Source organism: Saimiri boliviensis, chromosome 10 (genome assembly GCF_048565385.1).
Source record: "Saimiri boliviensis isolate mSaiBol1 chromosome 10, mSaiBol1.pri, whole genome shotgun sequence".
In the NCBI taxonomy this organism is placed as follows: Eukaryota; Metazoa; Chordata; class Mammalia; order Primates; family Cebidae; genus Saimiri; species Saimiri boliviensis.
In genome coordinates, this window is record NC_133458.1 from 27,280,139 (window position 1) to 27,291,401 (window position 11,263).

Genomic DNA, 11,263 nt, shown 5'->3' on the forward strand with positions numbered 1-11,263 from the left:
AGTATTATGTGCTTAATTTGGGAAAGTATAAAGAAAAAGAAGGAAAATCACTCATTCCATTACCTGAGGCAGCCATTGTTGATTTTTTGATTGGTGTATTGCCTTTTGGTAAATTTAATTTTGGTCTTACCTCCTTTTTTTAGAGGCAGAGTCTAGCTCTGTCACCCAGACTGGAGTGCAGGGGCACTATCATAGCTCATCGTAGCCTTGAACTTACGGGCTCAAGAAGCCCTTCCACCTCAGCCTCACAAGTAGCTAGGACTACAAGCACGCACAAGTAAACCTGGCTAATTTATTTACTTTTGGTAGAGACAGAGTCTCTACAAAAAGTGTTGCTCAGACTGGTCATGTACTCTTGGCCTTAAGCAGTCCTCCCACCTCAGCCTCTGAAAGTGCTGGGATTACAGGCGTGAGCCACTGTATCTGGCCCTTTCTTTGTATTTCTTACGGGCTAAAATTATAGTTTTATATCCTGCTTTTAAATATTAGCTTTATAACATAATTTTCCATATTATTAAAAATCATCATAAAAATTTTGTCGTTTTGTTTTTTGAGACAGTTTCACTCATGTTGCCCAGGCTGGAGTGCAGTGGCGCATTCTCAGCTCACTGCAACCTCTGACTCCTGGGTTCAAGCAATTCTCCTGCCTCAGCCTCCCCAGTAGCTGGGATTATAGGCACCCACCACCATACCTGGCTAGTTTTTGGTGTTTTATTTTGTTTTTTTGAGACAGAGTCTTACTCTGTCACCCAGGCTGAAGTACAGGATCGCAATCTTGGTTCACTACAACCTCCACCTCCCTGATTCAAGCGATTTCTCCTGCCTCAGCCTCCCAGGTAGCTGGGATTACAGGTGCCTGCCACCATGCCTGGCTAATTTTTTGTATTTTAGTAGAGACAGGGTTGCACTGTTTTGCGCTGGTCTGGAACTCCTGAGCTCAGGCGACCCACCTGCCTCAGCCTCCAAAGTGCTAGGATTACAGGCGTGAGCCACTGCGCCTGGCCGTTTTTGTACTTTTATTATAGATGGGGTTTTACCATGTTGGCCAGGATGGCCTCGAATTCTTGACCTCAGGTGATCTGCCCACCTTGGCCTCCAAAGTGCTGGGATTACAGGTATAACCCAGCACGCCCAGCCTAAAAATACTTCTTAATGGCTATTAAAAAAAACTTCACTAGCATAATGTATTCAACCATTTTTCTCCTATTGTACCTTTTGGGTATTTCTGATTTTTTAGTTTATGAATACTGCTTAAAAATGTATCTTCATGCATATAGTTGTCTGCATTTCTTTAGCCCAGAGCTCTAACTGTGGAATTCTAGGTCAAAATATTTTTAGAACTTTAAAAATAATATATTACCAAATTACTTTATAATAAAGGTTATTATATCAATTTATACTTTCACTGATGTATTTTATTTCTTTCTTTGAGATAGTCTTGCTGTGTCACCTAGGCTGGTGTCAAATTCCTGGGTTCAAGCAATCCTCCTGCTTCAGCCTCTTGAGTAGCTAAGATTATAGGCACATGCAGGTTTTTTAGTCTTAATTGCAAGTATCAGTTCTGTTGAAAACCTTTGCAGTTATTTTTGTTACCAGCATCATTACTGAAAACTTTTATGTTGGCTATAATCATAAATTGTGTTATCAGATTCTCAGAAAAATATATTAATTTAATTTCTTTTAAGTTGAATATTTTATTTTATTTTATTTTATTTTTTTTTGAGACGGAGTTTCGCTCTTGTTACCCAGGCTGGAGTGCAATGGCGCGATCTCGGCTCACCGCAACCTCCGCCTCCTGGGTTCAGGCAATTCTCCTGCCTCAGCCTCCTGAGTAGCTGGGATTACAGGCACGCACCACCATGCCCAGCTAATTTTTTGTATTTTTAGTAGAGACGGGGTTTCACCATGTTGACCAGGTTGGTCTCGATCTCTCGACCTCGTGATCCACCTGCCTCGGCCTCCCAAAGTGCTGGGATTACAGGCTTGAGCCACCGCGCCCGGCTTAAGTTGAATATTTTAACTTTGTGTGTAAATATTTTGGGCCATTGAAGTTCTTGTGAATATCCATACCAATCTTTTTCTGTTTTTTAACCACTATCTTTTTTCCTTTTTCTTATGTATAAACACTTATCTTTTAAAAATCATACATTCTCTCAGATTCTTGAGTTAAAAACACCTTAAATCAGAGTAAGTGGGGAAAAGTTAATTAGTAAATTGAAAATCTAAAGTAAGAGCTGTTTTTACAGACTAAAAATTACATAGTTTGATTTTAGAGCTAGCAAAATGCTGCCTTGTATTCCCTTGCAGGTAAAATAAATTTATATTTCGGCCCGGTGCAGTGGCTCATGCCTGTAATCCCAGGACTTTGGGAGGCCAAGGCAGGCAGATCACGAGGTCAGGAGTTCAAGACCACCCTGGCCAACATGGTGAAACCCCATCTCTACTAAAAATACAAAAATTAGCCAGATGTGGTGGTGGACACCTGTAGTCCCAGCTACTCAGGAGGCTGAGGCAGAAGAATTGCTTGAACCTGGGAGGCAGAGGTTGCAGTGAGCCAAGACGACACCATTGCAGTCCAGCCTGGGTGACAGTGTGAGACTCCATCTCGATAAATAAAAAATAAATTTATATTTAATGTGTTATTTGTATGCTAAAGTATACTCTGATGTTTTTTAAAGTATAACTGAAAGGTTTTTTCATCCCAACACTTGTTTATGCTATTAATTTTAGGGATAGAGCATTTTTTGTGTGTGGTGTACAGGGACTCCAACCTCAGAATAGCTCTCCAAACTCTCTCATGCCTTAGTAAATATTTTTCCCCATGTGTGAAACACGCCCCCCAAGTCCCAGTTTGTTACCTTTCTGCTTATCTTTCAGGTTGCAACTTAAAAATCTTTCCCTCAGGGAGGCATTCTGTCCCTAACCACCCTAAATCAGATATTGCATCTTCGTGTGTTCCTATGGCACCTACACCTCCTCCCATAGCATTCCTTATACTTTGTTGTAATTCTTAGTTTACTATCCGCCTTTCCTATCAGGCTTTATGTCCTTGATTACATGTATCCTTCCTGTCTTACTCACTGCAATATTCCCACTTCCTAGCACAAAGCATAGGCACTTTGTTTAATGAATAAATAAAAGTCTGAATTATATGGAATTCTGAGTTAGTAGGCTATGACTTGGTAAGATATGCATTTACCTACCAGATTGAATCTTTTTGATTTGATTTAAATCTTGTTTTGTTTTGTTTTGTCTTTGTTCCAGGGCAGAAATAATATGTTTCATACATTGTTGATGTTTCTCTACATCATAAAAACCAAAGAGTCAGGAATGCTTGGGTAGGTCTTTATGCTTTAAAAACATAAGGAGTTATTTACTGATTTTCTTCCTATTTTAAGATTCTACGGAAGGCAGTAACATGTAACTGAAAATTTATGGATTGAACAACAGATGATGACTTCAGCCCTGTCACAGACTAGCTCTGCTGTTTTGGGCAAGTCCATTAACTAACTCTTCAGAACCCATTGGTAAAAGGCAAATGGATGACGTCATTAGCATTATAGTTGTGTTCCCTGGTGGAATAACTCAGAGATAGATAAAAATTAGGCTCTTGCTGGGCGCGGTGGCTCACGCCTGTAATCCTAGCACTTTGGGAGGCCGAGGCGGGTGGATCACGAGGTCGAGAGATCGAGACCATCCTGGTCAGCATGGTGAAACTCCGTCTCTACTAAAAATACAAAAATTAGCTGGGCATGGTGGCGCACGCCTGTAGTCCCAGCTACTAGGGAGGCTGAGGCAGGAGAATTGCCTGAACCCAGGAGGTGGAGGTTGCGGTGAGCCGAGATCGCGCCATTGCACTCCAGCCTGGGTAACAAGAGCGAAACTCCGTCTCAAAAAAAAAATAAAATAAATAAAATAAAAAATAAAAATAAAAATTAGGCTCTTACCATTTAAAAAAGTTTTTTTAAATCTGGAGTCTGTTTCTTTCAAGCCATTTCATTTCATACACAAAGCATTCTGCAAAGTATTTACACTTCCAGAGAGACTTAAGCTGGTACCCATTCCATAATATCATTAACTGGAATGGAAAAGCAGTCAGTTGAAATCATTTACATAGTTGGTAGCAAAGCTAACATATTACAAGAAATTCAAAATTTTTGTATTGTCATTTTGATGATTACAAATTTTAGTGTATCAAGTGACATGTATCAAGACCCCAGCTAAAGCTAGGGATATGTGTAGTGCCTGATCCAGGAGTTGGAAAACCTGGCTTCTGGGTCCAGCTCTGCCATAAGAAGTAGCCTTAGGCTTGCAAAAAAAAAAATAGGGGGATGGGCTTGGAGCAGAAGGGATTGTAGTCATTTCCCCTTCTAATATGCATGCCTCTTTTAAGTTTTAGATAGCATCCTGCTTGTAATTTAGGGTTTACACATGTCCTAGAACTGTGCTGTCCAGCCCAGTAGCCACCAGCCCCATGTGGCACTGAACACTTGAAATATAACTAGTCCAACTTGAGGTGCACTAAAGTGTAAAATGTGTAATAGATCTCAAAGACATGACCCCTGAAAAGTAAGATAACTCCTTAATAACTATATATAATAATTTGTTACGTATTGAAATACTAGTTTGGATATATTTAGTTAAGTGGAATATATTCTTAATTTCATCTGTTTCTTTTTACTTTATTAGATATCTACTAGAAAATTTAAAATTATTTATGTGGCTTGCATTTGTGGTTCATATCATACTGTTTTTTGTTTTGGTTTTTTTTTTTTTTTTTTTTTTTCTTTGAGGCGGAGTTTCGCTCTTGTTACCCAGGCTGGAGTGCAATGGCGCGATCTCGGCTCACCGCAACCTCCGCCTCCTGGGTTCAGGCAATTCTCCTGCTTCAGCCTCCTGAGTAGCTGGGATTACAGGCACGCACCACCATGCCCAGCTAATTTTTTGTATTTTTAGTAGAGACGGGGTTTCACCATGTTGACCAGGATGGTTTCGATCTCTTGACCTTGTGATCCACCCGCCTCGACCTCCCAAAGTGCTGGGATTACAGGCTTGAGCCACCGCGCCCAGCCTATCATACTGTATTTTTATTGGACAGCACTGCTCTAGAGAAAGCAAAGCTCCTGTCTTTAAATAGATGCAAAGATTCAAACAGACATGAACAGAAATTTATAAACAAATATGAACATTTATTAGCTGTCTTTTTTTTTTTTTTTTTTTTTTTTTTTTTGAGATGGGATCTCACTTTCTCGCCCAGGCCGGAGTACAGTGGTGCTATCTCAGCTCACTGCAACCTCCGCCTCCCAAGTAGCTGACTAAGTAGGGCCCTCCCAAGTAGGGACTAGAGGTGCCCACGACGATGCCCAGCTAATTTTTGTCTTTTTGTTAGAGATGGGTTTCACCATGTTGGCCAGGCTGGTCTCAAACTCCTGACCTCAGGTGATCTGCCTGCCTGGCCTCCCAAAGTGCCAGACTTAACAGACGTGAGCCACCATGCCTGGCTATTTGCATCTTTTATCATATATTTTTTAATGTAGGAATGATTAGGAAACTCACTTTTGTGAGGCATCTAAACTAACAGGGTTTTTTATTTTTAAATTATGAAAATAATGCATACTCAGTAGACAAGTATTTAAATAACACAGCAGTGTATAAACTAGAACTAATTTCTGATTATGTGTAGAGACAGCGTCTCACTCTACTGCCCAGGCTGTGATCCACCTGCCTTGGCCTCCTAAAGTGCTGGGGTTACAAGCATATTCCACTCCACCTGGCTTTATTTTTATTTCTTTTGCTTAAAAATGTATTGTATCCAAACAAGGTACTTTATGATCTAATTTTTAGTCTTATGGTATATCTCAGACGTTCTCCCATGTCAAATTTTCCCTAAAGTTTCTAGGAATGTTTGGTTATAAATATACTTACACATATATATTAGATGGAATTTGATATAACCATGTTGTTAACACAGGTCAAGTATTCTTTCTCTGAAATGCTTGGAACCAGGAGTGTTTCGGATTTGATTTTCTTAGATTTTGGAATATTTGCAATAATTACTGGTTGAGCATCCCTAATCTAAAAATCCAGAGTGCTCCAGTGAGCATTTCCTTTGGGCATCACGTTGTCACTCAAAAAGTTTTGGGTTTTGAAGCATTTCGGATTTTCAGATTACAGGTGCTCAACCTGTATAATATACATAATTAAGTTTTGGTTTTAGTTGAAAATACGTCTTTTCCTCTGTTGATCCAAATTGGTATTTTGATGCATAAATGGTTTGTCATGATAGCATGAGGTTTGAGTGCTACATAGGGTCTGTCATATGCATTAAAATGAAAAAGTGCTTAGTGGAGCAGCACTTTTTCATTTACTGAAATGTAATGAAATTTACTGAAAGGCCAAAAGAAATTGATACAATTTTTAAAATGCTTATTGTCTCTTAATGAGCAACCTATATGTGGAAAATCAAGCATTTTAGACTAAAACTAGTAAGTGTTTTTAAACTCGGGGAGGGGGGATACTTGGAAATTATTAACCTTTCAAACATGAATAATTTTTTGAATACATTCTAAAACAAATGGTTAAAAACTTTCCTGTAACTTAAAGGAAATATGTGAGTGGCTCAAATATAGTCCATTTGGATTCATGACCATAAAGCCACAGATTGATCCAAATACATTATCAATTTAATGCCAGATATTTGTGCAGTAACTGGAATCAGATGAAGGTTCTACTTGAAAAAGAAAAAAAAAAAAATCGAGACAGAATAGACTGCACGGTGACTTTAAATGTTGTGTTCAGGAAAAGACACTATAAAGTTTAAAGCAAAATAACAAACTGATCACAGCATTAGTCTGCAATAATATGAGCAGTAGTAATTGGGTTTTCAAATATGGCAAACCCAAGCTAATATTTGCTATACATAAAGAACATATATGATTTTATTAGAAAAAATGGACAAAGACATGAAAGGTTTCTTCACAAAGTGTGCAGACAGCTCCTAAACACAAAAAGATGCTTAGACTCATGCACAAATAAGTCAAAAAATTTGTTTTCTATCCAATTGGTATTTATCATTTGTAGTGTTGCTGAGGGTGTGAAGAAGTGGAAAACTGATAGAAATTAAGTGTTTGGAAGAGCATTTTAGGCAACTTTTTTACCAAAGTTAATACATTCTCATGATTTTAAAAGTCACATAGGGCTAAAAGTTCATGACAGGAATGAGCAATTCCCTGTATTCCTCAAGTCTGCTTCCCAAAGTAGACTGTATTCCTCCATGGCTTTTTCTTCTGTTATTACTCTCATAGTTCATAATAATAGAGGTATACAGCTCTCTTGATTCCTCAGCTTCAGACATTGTTGATTTTTTGTTAGGTGAGTAATTTCTTTCTCTTATAGCCCTCTTCTCATTCCCTCAGACTTTGAATAGCACCATATTACTCTCTAGAAGAGAAGTATATGTGTTTTTGTTGTTAGCTGCAGTATGGTTTAGGTTAAGACGTATTAATAATCCACATAAGCAAACTCACTGAATTATCCCCGGTAGTTAGTTAATTCCTAATTGAAGTCAAGTCAATACTGTTCTTTGAGAGGCTGGCATCTCCATATCTTCCATCTTTAAGTGCAATTGATACTTTTACTTCAGTCTTATTAAAATTGTTCTGTTAGCTATTACCTGGTGTAATAGTTCTTGTTTACTGAAAAACTAATTTTCAACACTCCATAAATATATTTATTCTAAATTTGGGTTTTAAGCATAGTTAAGAAAGTAATTACTATTACTAGAATTCACCTGTTAAACCATGTATAACATAATTCATTGCAGAATCACATTAAATATCAATTAAACATGTATTACTCATAAAGATTTTTGTTATTAATAAAATGCTTAAATGCTTGGCAAGCAATTCTAATGAAACTTTGTTTTCTCTTTATAGGAGAGTTAATCTTGGTCTATCTGGCGTGAATATATTGTGGATCTTTGGCGAGTAGCAAGTCATATATTTAATTCCAGACATTTGGACTTTTATTTCACTGAACCAGAAGTTGAAACTAAATATCTCTGAGTCACTGCCTCTCCTGAAATAAAATACACATGTCTGTATGTTACAGTCTTGAAATTTAATGAAAAATGTAGCTAGTATGAAATGTCATTTTAAAAATATGTCCTGTAGCGTCTATATTAAGAGATGTTACCTTTAATTTTTTATCTTTTTCAGGAATTTCAGTTGGCTACAAAACTGCAACCCATCAGATTTTTATTGACTCAAAACAGTGTGATTCCCCTTAATGAAACAGATTTTTAGTCCTTTTTTCATTATAACCCCCAAATGAGAATCATCTACCTGATTCTTCCACCACAGAAACATTTTTCAGTCTTTTTTTTTTTTCTCTTTTTCTTTTTTTGAGACAGGGTCTCTGTTGTCCAGACTGGAATGCAGTGGCACAATCTCAGCTCACTTCAACTTCTTCCCCCCAGGCTCAAGCGATTCTCCTATCTCAGCCTCCCAAGTAGCGGGGATTACAGGCACACACCACCATGCCTGGCTAATTTTTGTATTTTTAGTAGAGACAGGGTTTTACCATGTTGGCTGCTCTCGAACTCCTGACCTCACATGATCCACCCACCTCAGCCTCCCAAAGTGCTGGGATTATAGGCGCGAGCCACTGTGCCCACTCTCAAGTCATTTTATTTAATAGTGTAAGTACTTAGAAAATAAGAAAATTGCTGACTTGTTTTTTATGTTTCTTCAGTGTTCTGCAAGTTAGCCCAAAGCCCACATTCCAAGAAATGAGATAACTCTTAAGTAATGTAAAAAAGTGTATGTATATTTTAAAATACTATTAAAGGAGGTTTGACAGTATTGACATTTTAAAAAGTCAGCACTTGGATTAAATGTAGCTGGTAGAATTAATTTGGATTTTAGTTAAGAGTCTGAGGATATCAAGAAAACTGTTTATCACTTTGGTTTTTAGCAAATCAGTTTTACTATTCCGTAATAACCATGTTACTAAAGAGTTCTTTTTTTAAGATCACAGTGATATCCTATCTGTTTAAAATTTTTTCATATGTTCAAAATATCTGGAGGGTGAGAAGTTACCAACTTTGTCTGTTTTGTTTGACTCACCATCTTTATTTTCTATCTGTATATGTAGTAGCTGGCAACTGCATATATTTTCTTGATTAACATATTAGAAACTGCTTCCATCATCTGTGTCATCCTGGAAGCAGCTGAAACAACCTTTTCTGAAGAACTGTATATCAATATTATATGTGCATCCCATTTTGTCTTACCTTCAGATTTTGAACACAGTCATATTACTCTGTGGAAGAGAAGTGTAAGTTTTTTTATCTGCAGTATGGTTTAGTGTAAGATGTATTATTAATACACATACACAAACTCACTGAAGTATCCCCAGCAATGAGTAAATTCCTAATTCCATTCAGTACAGTTCTCTCTTTGTAAATTCTGTCTTTTAAAAAGTTGTTTTCAAAAGTTGATATCCAAAGGAAACTCATTAAGTGCTTTGGGTGTATGTTAAACATTTATTTGCTGTGATATTCTAGAATAAAATATCAAACAGGTTAAATATATGAACATGTTTAAATTTGCTATTTCAAAAGTTACTGAAGATGCCTTGGAATAACAATTCTTACACTGTTGAACTATACAGTTGCATATACTTTCTTAAAAGCACTATGGAGAAAAATTGTAATGCTTAAGACAAAAGGTCTTTTTTTTCTTTATAGGACTTAGATAGCTTTTAGTCTCAAAATTCAAAGCTATAATATTTTATTTTCAAAGTGACTATTAAAAAATGCAGTCTACAGTAAATATATACATAGGGATACACACTTAAAAAGATGTTTTGTTTGCATACTATTAATAAGTCTAGTGTGGATTACTGTACTCTGGGTAGCTTTCCTATATTAACTTTTCTTCCCAAATATTTGGGCCAGTTCATACTTAAATATAGCTTTTATTAAAAATACTTCGGTGGATTCATTTGAATTCACCCCTCAGGAAGACAGTGCACTGCAAATAAGGCCATTTTTTTAGTCCTTGTGTTAAAATGAATAAATGTCTACTAATATCTCTGATCAGACGTTATTTACCGGATATATGTCACAAGTTTTTCTTTGATTACTTGACTTCTTTTGGGATCAGATCCACTAATCTTCTCGATTACATTCACTTCATCATTTTCTTTGTCTATAAATATCATCCTTAAGCCAGATTTCTTTTAGAAGCATATTAGGTGTTTATAATTTAGTTTCTACTGAGACATATGAATGTTATGTTGTGTGGCTTTCTCAAACGAAAATATACTTGACACTGATATTTTAACAGTAAAAACGCAGCATGCGGGGTGGCTTAAGTAATGTATTAAGTGTATGTATATTTTAAAATATTATTAAAGGAGGTTTGACAGTATTGACATTTAAAAAGTCAGGCCTTGGATTAAATGTAGCTGGTAGAATTAATTTGGATTTTAGTTAAGAGTCTGAGGACATCAAGAACACTGTTTATCAGTTTTGTAATAGAAATGCACACATTCCTCAAAGGTCAGTCTTTGGTTGTCTGATTCACTGTATATGCTTTTCCTTAGCGATCTCATTCATTCTACTTCATTTATCACCTCTCCGCCTTTGATTCCCAAATTCATCACCAAGCACAATGTCTCTCCTGAGCTGTAGGGTTAATTTCCATCTACCTGTCAAACATTGGATATTCTGCAACTCCATGTCTGGAACTGGGTTCACATCTGCTCAGATCAGCTTCTTCCTCTTACATCCTGTTCTGTTCATTGTACTACCAGTTGCCCACACTCAAAATTCTGGTGTCATCCTTAATTCCTGGAGCTCCCTGGGTCCCCAGTCCAATCAGGCAGCAAACCCCATCCATTCTTTCTTAACAGTGTCTCTTGCAGCTGTACCTTTCCATTTCTGCGACCACTATGCTCATTTACACCGTTATCAATCCACACAGGACTACTGCGACAGCCTAATTAATCTCACAGTCTTCTAATTGTTGCCATGCTTCCAGATTTTTCAGTTCATCCTGCACATTCTCTTCAAATTCATCTTCCTAAAACACCTGTTTGATCATTTCATCCCCCTGATAAATTCCTTAGCCTGACATTTAAAGCTCTACACAATCTGGCCCTAACCTGGCCTCGTGCACCTAAAGCCTTGGCTCCAGCCGGTGCAGGCTGTTCACTGCTAGCTGGGTTCTCTCTATGGCTACCTCCTGCCCATCCTGAT

General features: G+C 37.3%; 1 protein-coding gene across 4 annotated transcripts in view; it reads left to right on the plus strand.

The window, feature by feature from the left end:
- TMEM209 (transmembrane protein 209) overlaps positions 1–9,592 on the plus strand; it is a 42,660-nt gene extending 33,068 nt beyond the window's left edge. For 3 of the 4 annotated variants that reach the window (XM_003921001.3, XM_074379063.1, XM_010343110.2), the window contains 2 exons: positions 3,265–3,338; positions 7,935–9,592. In XM_003921001.3, the coding sequence (XP_003921050.1) occupies positions 3,265–3,338; positions 7,935–7,989 (129 nt within the window). In that variant the 3' untranslated portion in view covers positions 7,990–9,592. The remainder of the gene's footprint in view (positions 1–3,264; positions 3,339–7,934) is intronic. The other variant, XM_074379062.1, reaches the window with a different exon arrangement.
- The last annotated feature ends 1,671 nt before the right edge of the window (positions 9,593–11,263 follow it).